Genomic DNA, 21318 nt, shown 5'->3' on the forward strand with positions numbered 1-21318 from the left:
CCCTAATGACAGAATGAAAAATTGTGTGAAAAAGGATTCTGGTTAAATTAACTTACTAGTGTCAATTCACAAAACAGTGTAACATCCTGGGAAATGTCTCCATTTAGCAATGCGTCCATGTCCATGACAATACTTAAGTAATTTCAGGGTCAATGGAAATTGCTGGAAAATGTTTTCACTCTAGTTCAGTCTTCAGAAATGCACTGTGGCTGCAAGTTAAACCAGAGCCATCCATACATGTAAGCATTCAGGTGCAGAAATATGTCCTACTGCAGCAGCAGCTACTCCTTATTAATTTTACCTCCAGCTTCAAAAGTTCTCCAAAAGCTCCTTTCTCATTGTTTGTAGCTGAGTTGTATAAATTATACACCCTGACATTCAGCCAGGCTGACTGTCCCAAACAGCCATGTTATAGGCTCAGCACTAATATATACCATAGGTGGTTTACCAAACATTCATCAGGTAGTTCTTTTTATTGGAATTCAGAGCTAATAAAATCAACAAGAGTTTTACCATTGACTTCAGCAGAATAGGAACCACACCCTTAGGGCACAATCCTATTGGGATAGGCGACCACCTATCCAATGCAGGGCAGCAGAAGTGCAGAGGGGACGATCCCTTCTGCATTTCAGCCACCCTGCATTCGCGACTAGACAGCCGATTTCGGCTATCTAGCCGCAGGAAGTTGGAGCGGGGTGGGCGGATGCTGGACAACGCATAGGAAGCATCGGAACGGCACTTCTGCCCTCCCAGCCCTGGCACGCCCCCAGGAATGTCCCATTTTCGCTGTTCTGCGCTCCTCTTCTGAGCGTGGAGCTGTTCCGCACTGCCTACGAGGCAGCACAGGAGGGGGTGGAGGTCAGTTCTCAGGGAACCGACCTATCCTATGGCTGTCTAGCAGCTGACTAGCAGCCATAGGATTGTGCCCTTAATTAAAATAATTTTAGTCACCTTTTTTTCAGGGGATTAAAAAAAAACTTACAAAAATTCAGACCAGAATAATAAATTTCCCATCATTCAGGAACATGCAAGCCCAGCATTCAACCCACAAAAATATAAACTAGTTTCTACTTATTTTAACTGAGGAATATGTATTCTAATTTGGAAAGATGATAATTTAGGATCATTGTTCAAACTTGTCAAAGTTCTTGAATAAAACTTTAACAAGTTATATTTAAGAAAATAATTTGTCAAATTAAGTATGAAGTATCTTGGAAAAGTGGCATATGGCAAGGTGAGCATAGAACTTGGACCGAAGTCCACCTGTTGTTCAAGTCTCCTATCTAGAAATCACAGTCCCTTTGCCCTTCATACTTCATAGTTCCAAAATACATTGCTAGCATCAGCATTACCAGACAACTATTGCTAAAGCACGGCTTTTGGGATTTCCTTAGGAATGACCAGACTGGGATTATGTAACATAAGGATGAAGTCAGGCATGTAGCCATATCCAATTTAAATAACATATTCTTTATAATTTAGGCACTGATGAGCTGAGTTAATTAGCAATGGCAAATTGTATAGGAATTAAATGTTAGTACCATTTAGAAATTGTTCAGTGTGACAACACAAAATGACTTGCTGCTGATAACAAATTCATAAAGGCATCCTTGCCCATCTTAAGTGTGATTGAAGAACAATTTCTAGAAAGATCTGAGCCACTATCTCCTCCCTGGATCATGACTTTTCCCAGTCATTGTCAGGACTGAATTCGTCTAATGAATGTGAAGAGCTTTCTCCATATTTAGTCCCACACTTCAGCTGCATGAATATCTAAGCCTGTTTGTACCCTTTAGCACCTGTCCCAATCACAGATGGTCTTTAGTATAGTCTCAGTGAGCCTGTCTGGGGTCCTTCTTTCCATTCCTCACTCATCACTTGCTTCTCCACAGTGCCAGTTAGGCTGCAATCCTTACACCCACTTATCTGTAAGCTCCATTGAACACAATGGGACTTACTTTTGAGTAGATACGTATAGGAGAATACTGTGATAGTGACTCGGTCTACACCAGAGATGTAGTCACTTTTAAAAATATTTAAGAGGAACCATGACACTCCAGCTGTGATTATAGTGTCATGGAACTAGGAGGGATCAAACGGCCATCCATCTGCCTACTTCCCATAGATCCATTACAAACAGAGAGTGGGTGTTGACAAATAGCTTCAAGCAACTGAGCCAATCTAGATACTGAAGAAGACAACAACCCCTTAGGATCACTGCCTATTGTGACTTGGGTGAAATTCCTTCTATATCCTAAATTTGGAAAATATCCTAAATATGGTGAGCAGTCAGACCCCAAAGGTTCCACGTTATAAAGCTCATCACATGATATCTTGCCAGTAATTTAGTCTGGACAAACAACCTTTCTATTTCTTAAGATCCATTGTAAATATGAGAACAAAGAACACAACCAGCAAAATCACTCAGGAAGTACTTCTAAAGAGCAGCCTGTTTAGTACTTTGACAAGAGTCTCTCAGTCTCTCCCTGCCCGCCCCTCCCTCCCTCCCTCCCTGTTGTGATCTATGTTGGCTGTATGTCTGGTCACACTTCCTTGATAAGAACAGTTTTCTCTTGAGTTCAGGTACAGATTAAGAAATTCAGTGCAACTGTTTATATTTTTGCTATGTATGCCATAGTGATAGACAAATGATAAGCTATCTCACCCACAATGTTTACTCTTCCTGGCTGCCTCATATTCTGGCAAGAAAACATAATGTATTAATCTTCCACACTGAAATAATTCATTGTAAATACAATTCAGTAGAGGTGGGGAAGAAATGCTCTAATATGGATCCAAACTGTAAACTGGGTGTAAACTCAGCACCCACAGGCACCATGGTGCCCGCAGGAACCTCCAGTGGTGCCCATGGAGCTCTCTCCTCCCTGCCCCCTTCAAAAAAATTGTTTTATGGGAAACTTTGGAAATGTTAGGGCAATCTGCTTTCTCTCCCTTTCTAGCCTATACCTTTGCTCTTTCTGTCCCATCCACCCCTTTGCCTTGCTATTTCCCCCTCCCTCCCAGCCTCACTATTTCTCTCCCCAGCCCCTCTTTAGCTCACTTTTGACTAGGCTCCCATGGAAGCCATTGTGTGACTTGCTACATCCTCAATGGGAGCCATTTTGTGGTGGTGCCCACAGCAGTTTCTAAACTTCCCAAACATGCCCACAGGTTCAGAAAGTTTGGGGACCCCTGCTGTAAACCATTTGACCCTAAAATGGAATTGCTCATGAACAGGGCAATTCAAGAATGTTATACTTTCTTCTGCTTCCAATGTTCAGAAGTGAGTATTGTTGCTTATATAGCCAAAACAGCACCACTCTCCCTTCACCCTGTATCAGCAGACTTGGGGAGATACCAAAGTTTACAGAAGTACCAGAGAATTTTTAAGAACATAAGAAGAAGCCATGCTGGATCAGACCAAGGGTCCATCTAGTCCAGCATTCTGTTCACACAGTAGCCACCCATGCACTTGTTACTATGTAATAGCATTATATGTTCATCTGGGAATAAGAGGTTATTTATTTTGGGGAGAATTATAAAGCTGCTATGAAAAATATAATGGATGTAGCAAGCTTTCCAATTCTGCAAAACAAAATAATTTATAAAATGAATGTTTAGAAATATAAGTACAGATTATCCATTAACCAGATAAAAAAATAAATAGTGAGGTGGGACTCAGTAGTTAGCATTTTTGTAGACTATTTCAGGTGTTTAGGCACCCTGTATATATTCTGTCCATAAAACTCACAAGAGCCCTGGGAAGGCAGACCAATGTTAGTATCCCCATATTGAAGATGGGGAGTTAAGGCTGAAAAACAGTGAGTTCGTAGCAGAGGTGCGATTTTAATCATGGACTTCCCAGCTGACAGTTCACAGCCTACCATACCATGGCAAATCTCTACAGAACTTCTTTCCTCTTGAACCAGCTGCTATTTTAAACCAAGTAGTTATGCTCATAATGTTCTATTTAGCTAGGTATTATGCAAATATGTGCCAGATACATTCTGTACTACATTGAGCTTAGTTTAAGATTCAGTTCCCAAGAATTTCTGCAGATGTGATTCTCTGTTTTTCTCCAAATGATTTCTTTTTAACTTCTTAAACAATGTCTACAGATCTTCATGGGTATCAACCGTGCACAAGAATCCTAGCACTGGATTATTGCATAAGCCTATGCGTGCACATGCAAGAGAACTGGGATCCTCAGTGTTTGTGAACAAAGATGCCCTGTGGAGAGGCTGGAGACAGGGCCTACCTCTGTGATCCCTCTCCATGCATTCAGCATACTCTCCTTCCAGGGATCTAAACAGGGCTCCTGTTCCCACATGTATGTCATGTTATCACTGCAATGCTGGAAGCACTCCCTTGTGAGCAAGTGATCAAATTAACTGAATAGAGCAATTTGCTATTTGAGTCTCCTGTACCACACACTCTGTGGGAGTGTCTACAAATTACTAGTGATATCACAGGAGTATAAAGCCCACTTAATATCTGTCATGTGCACTCAACCACTGTAATAATCAAAGAAATCAGAATAATATTCCACCATAGCTTCAAAAGACCATTTTAAAGAATACACACATTTGGATGGCCTTCATAATGCCTTCATAAAGAACATTAACACAGGCTTTATCTTGCCTGCCACAATTACTTCCTAAGGACATCCTAAAGGGGTAACCTGTAGTAGAGAGAGGAAGTGGAGACCTTCATCAGGCTGTGGAGTAATTGAAGTACATGTTATCAGGCCAGCTGTTTCAATACTCTGTTCCAGTACTGGTTTCCGGCTCCACATCTTTATCTCCTATCCTGACTTTCATTATTTTATCTTGCTGTTCACTGCTCTGAGATCTTTGACGTGGAGCAGTATATAAATATTGTAAATAAATAAATAAATCATGTGTAAGATTCTCAGGGCAGAGTCTGTGAAGCAACAGGTCATTCTTCTTTACTATCTTTACTTTGGAACCAAAATAAAAGTGATCCTAAGAATATTAATACAGGAGGGGAAAAGGAAGTCATTTGATGGAGGGCAGGTATAAAGGACATAATGTATTAATGTATGTAAGATATGTATACCCTGGCTTTCAGTGGGATTCAGAAGTGGACTAAGAATTGCTACATATATGGAATATACAGTAATAGAACATGGAGGGCCATGCCATTATTGTTTATTTGTGGAAACAAATGCATAGTTCTTACGTGTTTGCTGTGAGGGAACCAGCCTATCTCCTCCTCAGGAAGTATTTCTGATGCTCATAGCAATATGTCGTTGCTGGGAAAATGCATTTGCTTCTGTCCGGAAATATCCTTGCTATTGTAACTGCCATGTGGAAGATGGTTGCCCAGCTGTGGTCAGCATCAACACAGCTGGTATCTCCCTCCCCCCTGCCATGATCCCCTGCTTTACCACTCAAGAAGGAGCACTTATCCACTGTCTGTAAGTGCAACAGGCTCCTCCCTCCCAGCAGTTTCCCACAGGAGCATTGAGTTCCCTCTCTCCTGTGAAAGAACACACCGCCCTTTAGGATATTTAAAAGGACAGTAAACAGCATCAAGGCTATTCTAGCTTCTTAAAGCTAGATATTAGGCAATGGAAGGGTTGGTAAAATGCAGTTGGGGAAATGCATTTATTACCATTCAGATAAGCCCTCAGGCATCCACTTCCCATAGGATTGGTTTCAGTTACAATGGGCTCTGGGGTGAAAGGTTTCACCTAAATTAGCCCACGCCATCTGAAAAAAATGTGTAGTAGTAGGCGGATTTGCACATTGAAATTTCTGGACATGCCACTGCAGCTATAGTGGTCATCGTTTGTTTCTGACCCTTAGGTCCATGGAAGGTGCATGTGCAAACACAATACTGCAGGCACTCATTGTCAACATTGTGCTCCTCTCTACAATGACCAGCCCTGGAAAGCTGCAAATGGCAAAACGGGAGCCCCAAACGAATGCAGATGTAAGTACCAAACTCAAATTCATGGAGGTGCTTCTAGGCAATTGCAGATAAATGGAATTCCTTTCTATACATATTGTTTTCTTATATTCCAAAAATGCTAATGACTCTGTGTAAAATAAATTAGCAAGACACCATCCACATCATGCTTAAACGTTGGTGACAGTTCAGTTTACAAAGATGCATACATTTTACCAAGAAGGTAACTATTTGCTTGGCTTCCTTGTGGAATCCAAGGTCAGCTTTCAAAATTTCATAGAACACCTAAATAAACTGCGCTGAACATTAAAAACACTGAACATTCGTCAGTTTTCATTTAAAGAAAACGCAGAAACAGCAATAATTTTACTGAGCCTAAATATATGACATAGAAGCAGGCCCCACTGAATTTTGATGAGATTCAGCATCTTTGAAATGCAATGGGATTGGGGTCTTTAACAATTTTATCTGGCTTTCAGAATATTTGGTTAGATATTTTGTTATTCTAACAAAAGTAACATATACTGCTTTTGGGAGGCTTGTGGTAGCTGGTAGCAGTTTCAGCCTTTAAGTTAGTTGCATCAGAGGAGCTAGACAATATATAACAATTTGCACATTAGAAACATCTGCAGGCTGGCATATGCATTTGGTTTCATTAGTTTCAGCTAGCATCACATGCAGTCCTATCCCCTCCCCCATTATTCTTTAAAAACAGCAGCATCTTTAATTTGTCTTTTTTTTGCTTATCTTGGGTGTGTTTCAGCCTGTAAGTGCAATGGGCACTCTGACACTTGTCACTTTGACATGGAAACGTGGCTGGCATCAGGGAACCAAAGTGGTGGAGTCTGTGATAACTGTCAACACAATACTGAAGGACAGCACTGCCAGCGTTGCAAACAAGGCTACTACCGAGAGCTCAGAAGGCCTTTTTCTGCCCCAGATGCCTGTAAATGTAAGCCAGTATCAATTTCTGACTGTGAATATTTAAAGGCAATATCACTTTGTCGTTCATTCTTCTTCACCGTTCATTACATTCATGATAGCAATGATGCAGCTGAAAGTAGCTGTAATAGGAGGATTCATACAAGTTTCCAACATTTGGGTTTGGGTTTTTTTTAAAAGACATGAATAAAGGAGTTTTATGTTTGCATGCATACTAGGGCTTTTCATCCCATTTTGCTTCCAGTTGTTTCCCTTACCAAACTTTATAAACACAAGCAGTTTGCAGTTAGGAGATACTGGAAAAAGAAGACTAAAAACTTGTTTACTGTACAACTGTCGGACTAGGAGTGAGGAGATCTGGGTTCTAATCCACACTCATCCATGTTCTTGTTCAATCATTAAGCTCGTTGGGTGATCTTGGGCCACTAGCTCTCTCTTAGTCCTACCTCACAGGGTTGTTATGAGGATAACAGAGAAGAGAGAACCATGTATGCCTTGGAGAAAAGGTGTTATATATTATTACTATTACTTGCATGAACATTACCAACTTTGCTAGACTACAGTCAAAGAATTTAAGTGAGAAATTCTAAACCAGTCTAAAAAATGGTAGACCAAGTGTAATCTTTACAGAATTAGCTGTTTATAAATATCATCAAAGTCACCGATGGACTGCTGAGAACCAGACTGAAAAGCATAAAAATCTTGGCAAGATGTGGACGTGTGCAGATAGAAAGATCAATGGTTTTTTGTTTGTTTTTTGCTGATTGTTAGAAATACTGGGGCAATCACATAATTTGTTTGCATTCAATTCTAAATGAAAAGAAAAAACAGCCATGGCCTCCTATTTTTATGTGTGTATTTTAGAAAATGGAACATGCTATGTGCTTCAATAAATGTGACAATTTCATGTCCCCAGAATGTCTTCTTTAACATTTTAAATGGCCAATCAAGTTATACAGTTACCTATTCTTTAATTTTTTAATTGTTTTCCAAAAGTCAAGTAAACAATACAAAAACACAGTGCAATCCTATACACATCTATTCATGAATAAATCAATGGGATATACTCCCACATAGGTGGATTTAGGATAGCTGACTCAGAAAATATTTGGTTCTTACAATCTGCATACATTTTTATAGAAAAATGTTTCAGTGTCTGTTGAGATGACTTCAGTGGTAGGATACAATGTTCAGAATTATGGTGGAAGCAGTAGAAGTATGTCTTGTCCTGACCTTCAGCTAGGAGCCCATGGTGGACACCTGAGGTTTAGGGGGCTGGGATGGCAGGCCCTTGGACAGTTCCAAGCAAACAACTTGATCCTATTAGGACAGGAGCTCAACTGAGGTCTTTTATCTCTCTGGGGTCAGGCTATAGGTCGATCTACATTGTACCCACCATCTCAATGAATTTGGTGTCCTGTCAGGTTAAACGCTCTCACATTAAAACGTGATTATTCACACTCACCCATTTTCCCCGTTGCAGTGCTTCATCGAATGCGCGAGCTTGGTTCACACTCAAGCGCTGTGCTGTTTACCTGCTGTTTTCCTGCGCGCACTTGTCTGATCTCAGACACAACTTCACAACTTCGAATCTTCGAAGATCATGCCTGAATTAGAAAAAAAACATTGCGGAGCAGCCCCGATTCTGCGAGGATAACACCTTAATTAAAAAAAAACCATCCAGAGTGGGGGATAGGAGGGGGTAAAACTTAGTCTCATTTGAAGGGATAGAACAACCCCCTGCTCAGTGCAGGAAGCCTGATTCCCAGGCGGTCGCCCATCCAACTACTGACCGGGGTCGCCCCGCTTAGTATCCGAGATCAGACAAGCGCATGCACACCAAGCCCTTTGCTTGTTGCTGAGGAAACAGGGGCTGCTGAGGAAGCTATGTGATCAGTAGCCGGAAGAAGACATGGGGCTGTTGAGAGCTGTGATTGGACAGGAGGGAAATACAAACACCGCTGTATATGGACAGGCGGGGGAGGGGACTACGACCAGATACTGTAGCGAAGGCGGAAATTTCCACATATATATATGTAATACCGGGATATTAGGGTATTGAAAGCGGGAGCACAGAAGTGGGAAATTCCAGTTCCAATTCGAGGTGGGTACCGCGTAGTGTGAAAGGCCGGCGGTGAAACCTCATTGGAAGTGAAAAAAGGCAGTAAGTGTAGATCCAGCCTATCTCTTTTAGGCTTCACCTCTTCCTGAAAAAAAGATGGTAGTCCCCTGACCTGGAGCCAAGTACTCGGATGCCTCTCAGTCAGCTCCCTCCTTGTACATGGCCTTTCTGATCCAGCTGGTTCTTGTCGCCACTGTTTCTTGTCACTGTTTCAGAGTCCTGGCTGCTGGTCAAAGTCATGACAAGACCCCTCAATGAAATCCACAAGGCTTTATGCCATCCCCACCCCCAGGTTTAGCCAAATCGTAGTCTTCTAAAAACAGTAGCTAAGGGGCCATTGCAAAGGGCAAGGGAGCCTTGCTGCTCCCCTGTAATTTGAACATTAATAGGATAGAAAGGACCACAAAAATCTGGAGCTAGCCATCACTTCTCCTTCTTCAAAAACCACTTATTCTGCAAAGTAGGTTCTTTTGGGGGGATGATGGTGGTTATAATAGACTCACTTTTTCAGAGCATTCAAACAGGAGTTGGTCTTCCTGTCCTCATTACTGCTATCCCGTCCCTCCTATCCATCTTGCTACCTTTCTGCCCAAGGACAGTGCCACTTCTTAGTCCTTTTGGTGCTAAATAATTGCTATACAACAGGAGAGCAAGGAGGAATAGCATCTGCTCAGAGCGTTGTTTCCTTCTAGTTAAAAATGTAGAAAATGTTATGGGTGAATGGAGAAATGGACATTTTTACCCATTAGATTCCACCACCACCCCAATCTCTTTTTACTAACTGAGAGCCAATGTTGCCTGTAGGAGATGATCACATTTGAACTGAAGATGATAATATTAAAGTCCCAGGCTAGCTATGGCCTCTCTGAATGCCCTTGTAAATTGATTCTGTTTCAGGGCCAGTTCACCTAAGAAACATACATCTTCCCGACTATCTCCAGTTAGGGATTCTTTGGAAGCATATGCTGAATCTACTGGATTCTACTGGTCCCTTGACTGTAGAGGCTGGGGAAAGTATTGCTGTGAATGTGATTGGGGAACTTGTTGCCGTGCCAGACAGATTTGTGACTGACCAGTTCACAAGATACATTTTGCCAAGGAATGTTGGGATTACTTATGTGTTTCTTTAAGAAAATTCTATATACATTATAAAAGCACTCCAAATCCCACAACAGAAATTCTTCCTGAAAGTTTTATTTTCAGACGTTCTCTTCCCGATTAACTTACTTTTTCTGCACGATCTATTGATAAAAAGGAAACTCTTCTCAGCTGTTGCCTCCAAGCCATGATGAGCTTCATTCCTGGGCAACCATCCCAGTTTCTCTTCAGCTGCTATCATCTGTACGAGGCCACAACAATGGAGTCAGGGGGACATATGATAGAGCCAACAGAGGAGACAGATATTTCCTGCATGAAATTGTTCAGTCATAGCCTTTTCCCCACTTGCCTTTTAGATAGATCCAACTGAACAGAAAGTTTGTCCTTCAAAGAACTCAAGTAGAGATTACAATCTCAACAGAACGCCCCCTCCGTGCGCCTTTGTGTCATGCTTAGTTTGTGTTGATAATGTCATGTCTCATAGCCTCTTAGTAGAAGTAGACAACAGCACTGTGTAGCTATTACCAGCTCAAGCCAACACTGTTGCTCAACCATCGGAGAGCAGTGAAAATGAAAAAGCTCCAAGGTCAAAACAAATGAAAGTGCTGCTAAGACACAATCCTTAGGCTACACTGATCATACTCTTTAGTGAACAATGTGTAATATTTGCTCAGGAGTTGATATATATATACTAGATAAAACCAGGCATTCTCTTATTTAACATGGTAAACAGTGGCATTCTGCTTGAAGGTTAGATTCTTCCCTCTCCTATTTTTAACAAGGTTTATGAGTTTTTAAGACTCTACTATAGTGTAACTGGGGATCATTAAAAAAGGTTCATAACTGTTTATAATTATTACATTAAAACATATATTGCATGTTCGGAGCATTTGGGCCCTGGTATCCAAAGGTAAACCTGATGTTTTAGCATTAAGATCAAATGCATTTATATTATTTATTCCCTGCACTCTGAGTTCAGAGATTCCTGTACAGAAACAGCTAAAGTCTGCTAAGAGTTCTGAACTGTTTATTATACTTTGGATCTGAGTTACATTGACTCTGAGAGGTTTTGTTGGTTTCCTAAATAACTAAGGGTGCAATCCTATGCATGTTTAGACAGAAAAAAAGTCTTACAACTCCCAGCATGGCCTGGGAATGCTGGGAAATGTAGAAATTTTTCTCCCTTAACATGCATAGGATTGTATCCTAAATAGCTATTTTCCTTTTATCTCTTTGTTACTTAGGTGTTATATATTACACACACGCACTCACTTTTAAACTGCATTTGCTGGTGTGGCAAAACAACAAAGAAGGCAATTCAAGAAAGCTTTTAATACACATTTAAGTGAGAAAGTGCAGGATCTTACCAAATACCTCAAAATCTAAAGAGGCAGCCACACACTTACTTAGGAGAAATTAGTTAAAAAAAATTGTTAATACAATCAAGGTGGCTAAAAGGTAATCTTTTCCACTGAACACTTCCAAGGAGTGGCATGGTGACTCTCATATGAGAAAACAGGTTAATTAGTATGGAAAATAAGCCACAGGGCCAGAGTCAGCATCAAGGGTAGACATGGTTGGGCATTTGTCAAGGGCCCACACCCGAGGAGGGGCCCACTGAGAAGATCCCGCTGGCCTTGCTCCTCTTTTTCACAACTGCAACCTGCTTGTTCACCTACCTCTTACTCTGGCCCAGACAATGGTGATGAGAAGAGCAATAAATGCCTCTGCCTTTTTGCTCACCTGCTCTTTGACTGTCAAGCAAGCAAGGAGTAGCAAGGATGGGAAAAAGAGGAGGAGCAATAGCAGCTGATGACAATGGCAATGAGAAGCTAGACTCTTTCAGGGAGGGGGCCCATTGAGGCTGACTTGCCCCAGGGGCCTCAAAAACCTGGAGCCAGGACTGCATAGGACATTCTTACATATGAGACTTAAGTAAGTGTCTTATATCTGTAAATCTACCCTGGCCAAAAGTTACATTTGCGAGAAAATTGGCTGTCTTCTACTTTTCATCCCACAATAACAACATTCACACATGGACAAATAGGACAAGAGAGGCTCAAGAGCCACTTTTAGTGTTGTGCATGAACATGGCAGTAGAATAATGCAGTATCTAGTAGAATAATGCAGTATCCATAACCTTAGATTTCTAGGGCCAAATTAGAAATGACCGTGGCAGATCCGATGCTATAAAGAACAATATTGTTTAGGAACCTGGAATGTCAGATCAATGACTCAAGGTAAGCTGGAGTTGGTCAAACATGAGATGGCAAGATTGAACATCGACATCTTGGGAATCAGTGAACTAAAATGGACAAGCATGGGTGAATTTAATTCAGGCGACCATTATATCTACTACTGTGGGCAAGAATCCCTTAGAAGAAATGGAGTAGCACTCATAGTCAACAAGAGGGTGGGAAAAGCAGTACTGGGGTACAATCTCAAAAATGATAGAATGATCTCAGTACGAATCCAAGGCAAACCATTCAACATCACAGTCATTCAAGTCTATGCCCCAACCACTGATGCTGAAGAAGCTGAGGTTGATCGGTTCTGTGAAGACCTACAACACCTTCTAGAACTAACACCAAAAAAAGATGTCCTCTTCATCATAGGGGATTGGAATGCTAAAGTAGGAAGTCAAGAAATCACCAGGATAACAGGCAAGCATGGCCTTGGTGTACAAAATGAAGCAGGACAAAGGATAAACTTTTGCCAAGAGAACACGCTGATCATAGCAAAAACTCTTTTCCAACAGCACAAGAGGCGACTCTACTCATGGACATCACCAGATGGTCAATATCGAAATCAGATTGATTATGTCCTTTGCAGCCAAAGTTGGAGAAGCTCTATACAATCAGTAAAAACAAGACCTGGAGCTGACTGTGGCTCAGATCATGAGCTTCTTATCGCAAAATTTTGGGTTAAATTGAAGAACATAGGGAAAACCACTAAACCATTCAGGTATGACCTAAATCATATCCCTTATGAATATACAGTGGAGGTGACGAATAGATTTGAGGGATTAGATCTGATAGACAGAGTGCCTAAGGAACTATGGACGGAGGTCCGTAACACTGTTCAGGAGGCAGCACCTCAATCCATCCCAAAGAAAAAGAAATGCAAGAAAGCAAAGTGGCTGTCTGATGAGACTTTACAAGTAGCTGAGGAAAGAAGGGAAGCGAAAAGCAAGGGAGAAAGGGGAAGATATATCCAACTGAATGCAGATTTCCAGAGAATAGCAAGGAGAGACAAGAAGTTCTTCTTAAATGAACAATGCAAAGAAATTGAAGAAAACAATAGGATGGGAAAGACTAGAGATCTCTTCAAGAAAATTGGAGATCTCAAGGGAACGTTTTGTGCAAAGACGGGCATGATAAAGGACAAAGAAGGCAGGGACCTAACAGAAGCAGATGAGATTAAGAAGAGGTGGCAAGAATACACAGAAGAACTATACAGGAAAGATCTTAATGTCCCTGATAGCCATGACAGTGTGGTCGCTGAACTTGAGCCGGACATCCTAGAGAGTGAAGTCAAGTGGGCCTTAGGAAGCATTACTAACAACAAAGCTAGCAGGGATGACAGTATTCCAGCTGAGCTATTTAAGATCCTAAAAGATGATGCTGTTAAAGTGCTGCACTCAATATGCCAACAAATTTGGAACACTCAGCAGTGGCCACAAGACTGGAAAAGGTCAGTTTACATTCCAATTCCAAAGAAGGGCAATGCCAAAGAGTGTTCAAACTACCATACAATTGCGCTCATTTCACATGCCAGCAAGGTTATTGTCAAGGGTTCCTTGGAGGCCTCTCTCAGTCTAATCTAGTAGCCAAGTCCAGACACAGACAAAGGGATTCTTTTCAAAGCTTTATTCTTCATTTACAACTTAACAGCTCTACTGTTAGCAACTAGATATGAGCAGCAGAGTACCTATGCCTTAAGTTGGAACAGTTGGTCCCCGTTTGAAGGAGAATCACTGGCAGACCCTGAACTTATGGGCTAGGGAGAGTCCCTCCCCTTTTCCCTTGGATCCTCTGGGCGCAACCATTGTTTGCGCACCATCCGGGCACTACGCCTCCTTTCCACGCCCTCCATTTGGCGCTGCTCCCTGCGACGGCGTTGAGCGTCCAGCAAATCTGCTTCCTGCGCTCTCTCACTCCCGGGACTGCTATCTATGCTAGGAATGCCGGTGGGAGGAATCCCTGCCAGCTGTTGGCCCTCCCAGGAGCGGCTCCTCCTCCTCAGAATCAGAACTACTTTGGGATTCTATGGGCTTAGTGTCCACCCTGACAGTTATGCTTAAAATCCTACAAGCTAGGCTTCAGCAGTATGTGAACCGAGAACTACCGGAACTACAAGCTGGGTTTCAAAGAGGCAGAGGAACTAGAGATCAAATCGCCAACATTCACTGGATGATGGAGAAAGCAAGAGAATTCCAGAAAAACATCTATTTCTGCTTCATTGACTACGCTAAAGCCTTTGATTGTGTGGATCACAACAAACTGTGGCAAATTCTTAAAGAGATGGGAGTACCAGAGCACCTTACTTGTCTCCTGAGAAACCTGTATGAGGGTCAAGAAGCAACAGTAAGAACCAGACATGGAACAACCGATTGGTTCAAAATTGAGAAAGGAGTACGACAAGGCTGTATATTGTCGCCCTGCTTATTTAATTTATATGCAGAGTACATCATGAGAAACACTAGGTTGGATGAATCACAGGTCGGAATTAAGATTGCTGGGAGAATTATCAACAACCTCAGATACGCAGACGATACTACCCTAATGGCAGAAAGCGAAGAGGATCTAAAGAGCCTCTTGTTGAGGGTGGAAGGGGAGAGTGCAAAAGCTGGTTTGAAACTCAACATCAAAAAAACTAAGATCATGGCATTTGGCCCCATCACTTCCTGGCATATAGAAGGGGAAGAAATGGAAGCAGTGACAGATTTTATTTTCTTGGGCTCCAAGATCACCACAGATGGTGACTGTAGCCACGAAATTAAAAGACGCTTGCTCCTTGGGAGGAAAGCTATGGCAAACCTAGACAGCATAGTAAGAAGCAGAGACATCACCTTGCCAACAAAGGTTCATATAATCAAAGCTATGGTTTTCCCAGTAGCAACGTATGGCTGTGAGAGCTGGACTATAAGGAAGGCTGAGCGCCGAAGAATCGGTGCTTTCTAACTGTGGTGCTGGTGAAGACTCTTATGAGTCCCCTGGACTGCAAGGAGGTCAAATCAGTTACTCCTAAAGGAAATCAACCCTGAGTGCTCATTGGAAGGACAGATACTGAAGCTGAAGCTCAAATATTTTGGCCACCTAATGCGAAGAGAAAACTCACTGGAAAAGACCCTGATGCTGGGAAAGACTGAAGGCCAAAGGAGAAGGGGACGGCAGAGGATGAGATGGCTAGATAGCATCACCAATGCAATGAATATGGACTTGAGCACACTCTGGGAGAGAAGGGAGGACAGGAAGGCCTGGCGTGTTATGGTCCATGGGGTCACGAAGAGTCAGACATGACTGAATGACTGAACAACAACAACTGCCCCAGTCACACAGAAAGAGGGGCGAAGGGTCCAATATAATAGAAAAGGTTAACTTGTGCTGTTCCCCCCACCCCTGCTTTTTGCACAGGGTTTTTCCTCAAGTGCTTTTCTCCCACTCAAGCTTACTTCTAATACTGGAGCTCAGCTGTGGACAAAAGCGCCTGAAGGGCAAACTACAAGGAGGCATCCCTATATGTGGAAGGTTTAATACTCCCAACCTTTTGCTGCCATAAACAGACCCTCATCCCCTCTCTTTCTATGTAATTGGGCAGATCCAGGCTAAAAGAAACCAGATCTGCCACCATCACGTTTATTTTGGCTCTTTATTTAGAGTATTTATATCCTGCTCTTCAACAGGAATCCCAGGATGGCTAAAGATTAAAATACAAAAAATGCTTATGAGTGAAAAAAATGTAACTGTGGCATGGTGATACTACACTCAGCTTTATTGTAAATATGTCAGATCAGATGAATGTTCAGATAATCATGAGGCAGATTACTTAATCTTTCAGGCAGGGAGTCACAGATTTGAATTCTCTACATAAAAATATTTAAAAATCTCTGCATGCTGAAAACTAGAAAATTAGGAAGAAAAGTCCTAATCATCTCCTTTTTAAATTTTAAATTTTCCTATGTTCTGGGAGTGTTATAAGTGGTTAAGCATTGAACAATGCAGTCTTCCAATTTGATATAGTCAGGGAAGAATTTCCCATGTAATAGACTATTTATTTATTTAATTATTATCACTTTTGCCCTCACAACAATCCTGTGAAGTAGGTTAGGCTGGGCAATAGCAACTGGCCTAAGGTCACCCAAGGAGTCATGACTGAGCAGGTATTTGAACACAGATTTTCCCCAGCCTAAACCAGTTCCGGATCATACAAATATGACTCCTTTACCACCACAGCCAAGAGCTCAGCTGATCTTCCCTGACTTTTGTGGTCCCAGTTTCAGGACACAAAAGGGGTGACTCAGCGATTTTCTGGTGAGGAACTGTACACTTTGAGGGTGGCAGGGGAATTATCAAGATAAGAGGAGGCAGTAGTGGCTTTCCCCTCTCTCTTCCTTAACAAAATGCTTTCCTGGTGGAGCTGCAATCAGCAATTCAGCGGTATTCCCAAATAGGAATGATGTGATTGTGGCTCGGTTAAGAAAGCTTTTTGTTAAGGAAGGAAAGGGGGGAAACACAACACTGCTATATGGACCACAAAGTATGCTCTACACTCAAAGTAATCCATTTTTGCCTATAAATAAATAAATACTGCCCCCCAACTTTATCTTTCTCCCCACCCTTCCCCACTTTTCACCTCACCACCACCTGCATACGTTCACTACAAAAGTCTCTGGTGAAAACATCAGCTCAACTCTATCACAAATCTTAGAAAATTATTTAGTGCTTAACACTTAGGTAACAGTCTGCTCCAGCTTCTTCTCCAGCAGTGGGTTCTTGCATACTTAAGAGGCAGTGATGTGGGGAGCTTAGAAGAAAATGTGTATGATTATGGAGGGATATGTTCTCCCTATTTCTTGAACCCTTCAATCTAGAAACATAAAACAAGAAGAATACTAAGGATGGGTGATAGCAAATGTATATAACTGCCATCAGTATCTAGTCTCCAGGTTTTATTCCCAGAGACTTTAATCTCATACATATGCTTTAATATTGCAGTATGCTTCTGCCACCCTGTTGGATCAGCTGTGCTTCCCTTTAGCAATAGCACCTTCTGTGATCCCAGCAACGGTGATTGTCCTTGCAAACCTGGAGTGGCTGGTCCTCATTGTGATAGGTGCATGGTAGGATACTGGGGCTTTGGAAGTTATGGCTGCCAACCATGTGATTGTGCAGGAAGCTGCGACTCTTCAAGTGGTGACTGCATCAACAGGTGAGTGGACAAATATAGAGGTGATAAAAAGGATAGAAATGTAGGAAAACATCCAGAATAAGTTGCTGTGTTTTATTTTCACAATCACAACTCACACTTACATATTTCACATTATTTCCAGAATGAAAGTAGAAGGAATATGTGATGAACTCTCTTGGCTGGGGAAATATGGATAAAAAATATGGAACAACCAGGTTTCTATCTGCCATTCACACTTAAGCCTTTAAGGCTTGAAGATCAGCTGGATAGTCATAGACTTTATCTGGAACAACTGAAAATTAGATGTGCAAGTGGCTTACATAATCTGTCCATACTTCAGGGTAACATCCAAAGGATTTCCCACAAGGGAGATACATGAGTTAGATCTAGAACTTATACATCTTCTAGCCTGGGATATGCAAGAGTTGCCACTTGAACATTATCAGAAACATGGAGGAAGTATACACAAGTCATTTCCTCCTTTTGGTGGTTCTGGGCAAAGCTGTCCAAAGCTGTCCTGAATATCTCTGAGCAAACTTGGCATGAGCCTGAGATATCAGTGCATCCCGGCATACAAATTGGAAATCACTGGTTTATAGGGATTCCAAATAGAATTAGAAGTATAGCAATAATATTCTTTATCTATTCCAAATCTAAATATTGACCCTGCCACTGATTTAGAAGAAATCTCAGTAGATTCATTTGCATTTCTTAACATCTGTTAGCGTGTGAATGGAAATGTACTGCAGTAAGAACTACCTGGGAAGTTTCTGTCTGAATATGCTGCTTTGGTCTAGAAGTCTATATAGTCTGCCAGAATGTAGTCTGGCATTTTCAGGCTGAAGTGTTTAGTTGGTCAGTGTTACAGCCAGGTGATCCAAAATAGTCTTGGTCTAAATGGACAATAGAGAGGGAAGATCTAATGGCTCAATGGCAAAACTCCCACTGACTCACTTGGAAGTCAGGTCAAGCTGTAACCTCTGAAATGCCAAAGAAGTACAAACCATATATTGGAAGACCTAGAATGCTAGCCAAAATTATACATAGAGATCCTTTTATAGATCTTGTGCATTCCGCACCATGTAAATTTTAATTATCTATCTATCTATCTATCTATCTATCTATCTATCTATCTATCTTCTATCTCAAAATGTTTCCACAATAAATTGTATACTACTAACCGTAAACTACAGACATTTATGTACCGAATTACTGATTGTGTACATTTATTCATTTGTTTTATGTTTCTTAATGAACTAATCCACTGGAAGTAATAAACGTTCTTTGAGTCTTGGCCACATAAATCCAAACTTAAGTAATTCAGCCTTCTCCAGGCAGGTGTCCTCCAGATGTTTTGAACTACAACCTCCAGCATTCCTGACAATTGGCCATGCTGGCTGGGGGGCACCAGTCTGTGGAAAGCTGAGGTGGTTTAAATGTGGTTCTTCAAGAAGTGTGTCTACATACACTTAAGGTGCAATCCTATGCATGTTTAGACAGAAGAAAAGTCCTACAACTCCCTGCATTCCTCCAGCCAGCCATGCTGGCTAATGAATGCTGGGAATTTTAGGACTTTTTTTCTGTCTAAATATGCCTAAGACTGCTCCCTTAAAGTCACAACTTTTCCTCACTTTAACTATCTTTAAGATATGGATGTTTATTTTTCCAATAAAGTATTTTTTTAGAGTAAGCAACTCTGAACTAAACTTGGTGTGTGTGTGCATCTCCATGCCGCCCAATTAGTTCAAGAAATTAATTTTGGGTGTATGGTAATCCTTAAGACTCCGTTTGGCACTGCTAGAAATTTCTTCCAAACTGTTGTGTGTGAGCCATCAAAGAATGACAGGTAAGTAGTTTTCTGACAACACAGATGTTTGAAATATGGATAATTAATGCAATAAATGGGTTTGTATAGCTTGCTTCTGATTTCCTAAGGTTTATAAAGGCAATTCTTTGTAATGAAGAAACTTGAACTGAACTGACTTCATAAGAAACATTTCACACTGTTCCTTAAATTTCAACAGTGCAGACATAGACTGGTACTATGAAATCCCTGGTTTTTATCCTGCTTATAACAAGAGTGAACCAGGATGGGGGTGGGAGGATGAACAAGGATACTCTGCCCTTCGACATTCAGGTAAGAATATAGACTCAGGCCTGTTTGCTATCTCCATTAACATCTTTTTAAAAATAGGAATTTATGACTATATAGTAAAAAGTTGCTTTGGCTTTAAAATACAAAAAGGAAAGTTTAAAAAAAGGTTCTGAGATCAATCCACAAATATAAGATTATAGACATTTAAGGTGCTTCCAGATGGACATTGTGCAGCTATTCCATTTTCCACTTCTTACTGGATTTTCTGTGATAAGGAAAAAGACAGAAAAGCAGTGGAAAAACAAGGGAAGGTTACAAATAGAAGACATGTTATCTGGATCTTCTTAAAATTCCATGAATGAATTAGGGTGATTGCACTATAAAAGCCTCATCTGAAGAACCCTAAGACAAATATAACATTCATTACACATATTTCTATACATTTCTTTCATAGAGAAAGAAAGTTAGGCTGCAGTCCTATGCCACTGCTCATAAGTCTCCAAACTCGGAGGCTTACAGGCATCTAATGCAGAGTGGGAGGAGTGACGGAGGCAATCTTGGCCTCTGCACTCCTTCCCCTCTGCATTTTCGCTAGATGAGCTTTTTCGCCCATCTAGCTTGGAAGCATCGGAGAGGGAGGATAGGAGGCTGGGGAGGCCTCAGGATACTTTGTATCCCAGCTTCCCCAGTCCCCTCCCCACCCACTGGCATGCCCCCTTTACCCCTTCGCCGAGGTCGCCTTTGTGACCTCGGAGAGGCAGCTGGCACAGTTTTCTCCATGCTGGCTGCGAGGCAGAGGGGGCAGGGAATGTGGATTCCTGGCTCCAAGGTCGAAGCACTCCAACCTCGGATCCAGGAACCCCAAAAATCCTATGGCCCCCCAGATGCTGTCTAAGGGCCATAGGATTGCTCCCTCCAGAACATGATGAGCAAGCATTAGATGATTGTAGCCTGATTCCAAACATACCCAAAAGTAATCTGCTTTGTAACCTGGTGTCATTGTACCACCGGGTTGGCTTTTGTGTCAAGGAAGGGTAAATAACAACAACAACAACAAAAATCAATCCAGTCCCCATTGTGACTTTGCTCAAATATATGCTGTGTCATGGTCAGGTGATTCTCAGCTAAGTGTTGATTGGCCTCTGATGTTTCCAAAACAGAAGAAGAAGACGATGAAGAAGAAATAAAAAGCTCCTCTCACATCCTTGCAAAAAACCTTCTAAAATCTGGGGAGAAATTCAGATAAAGATTTTTTGAGCATCCCTAGGTATAAAATATATATTATCTCCATTGGAGGTTAAAAAAGCAGCATTGGCTCTGTTCAAGTAACATTTTACTTAATGCCAATTTTGAAATAAGCATGAAGAAATGAATAAATCTCATCAGAAAATGTCTATTTTTATATTCACCTAACTTTAAATGGCAAAGTTTATTTTTCTCATTCTGATTTTGTATACAGTGATTGTTTTCCTAGATCTTATATCAAATATATTTAGCCTGGAATAATGTTTTGTCCTTTAATCCTTTATTTTAGGGGACACAAATTTTGGCTTTTGCCACTGAGATTTTGCTATATTTAGATAAGAATACATTTATTCACTTTGAATTCTCTGATATTATCCATGTGCTTGAGGGCACAACTATACTGGAATTTAAGCAGTTACATGTAAGATGTTGCTATAGAACTGTAGGAAGAGGTGAAATACGTCCATAGATT

General features: G+C 41.3%; 1 protein-coding gene and 1 long non-coding RNA gene across 5 annotated transcripts in view; one reads left to right on the forward strand and one right to left on the reverse strand.

Moving 5' to 3' along the window:
* The window catches only part of LOC146339792 (uncharacterized), a 110467-nt gene that overhangs the window by 74153 nt on the left and 14996 nt on the right, over nucleotides 1–21318 (reverse strand). Inside the window, exons 3-4 of one of the 3 annotated variants that reach the window (XR_014784358.1) lie at nucleotides 10226–10337; nucleotides 8342–8483 (exon numbers count right to left, since the gene is read on the reverse strand). The exons of the other annotated variants lie outside the window; for them this stretch is intronic. This is a non-coding gene — a long non-coding RNA (uncharacterized LOC146339792). The remainder of the gene's footprint in view (nucleotides 1–8341; nucleotides 8484–10225; nucleotides 10338–21318) is intronic. 3 annotated transcript variants of the gene reach the window in all.
* Nucleotides 1–21318, forward strand: part of NTN4 (netrin 4) — a 68346-nt gene that overhangs the window by 35378 nt on the left and 11650 nt on the right. For both annotated transcript variants that reach the window (XM_084810226.1, XM_084810227.1), the window contains 4 exons: nucleotides 5832–5958; nucleotides 6698–6886; nucleotides 17314–17527; nucleotides 19531–19643. In XM_084810226.1, the coding sequence (XP_084666352.1) occupies nucleotides 5832–5958; nucleotides 6698–6886; nucleotides 17314–17527; nucleotides 19531–19643 (643 nt within the window). The remainder of the gene's footprint in view (nucleotides 1–5831; nucleotides 5959–6697; nucleotides 6887–17313; nucleotides 17528–19530; nucleotides 19644–21318) is intronic.

Source organism: Heloderma suspectum, chromosome 7, assembly GCF_057233095.1.
Source record: "Heloderma suspectum isolate Gila_16-S chromosome 7, 16-S_ref, whole genome shotgun sequence".
NCBI lineage: Eukaryota > Metazoa > Chordata > Lepidosauria > Squamata > Helodermatidae > Heloderma > Heloderma suspectum.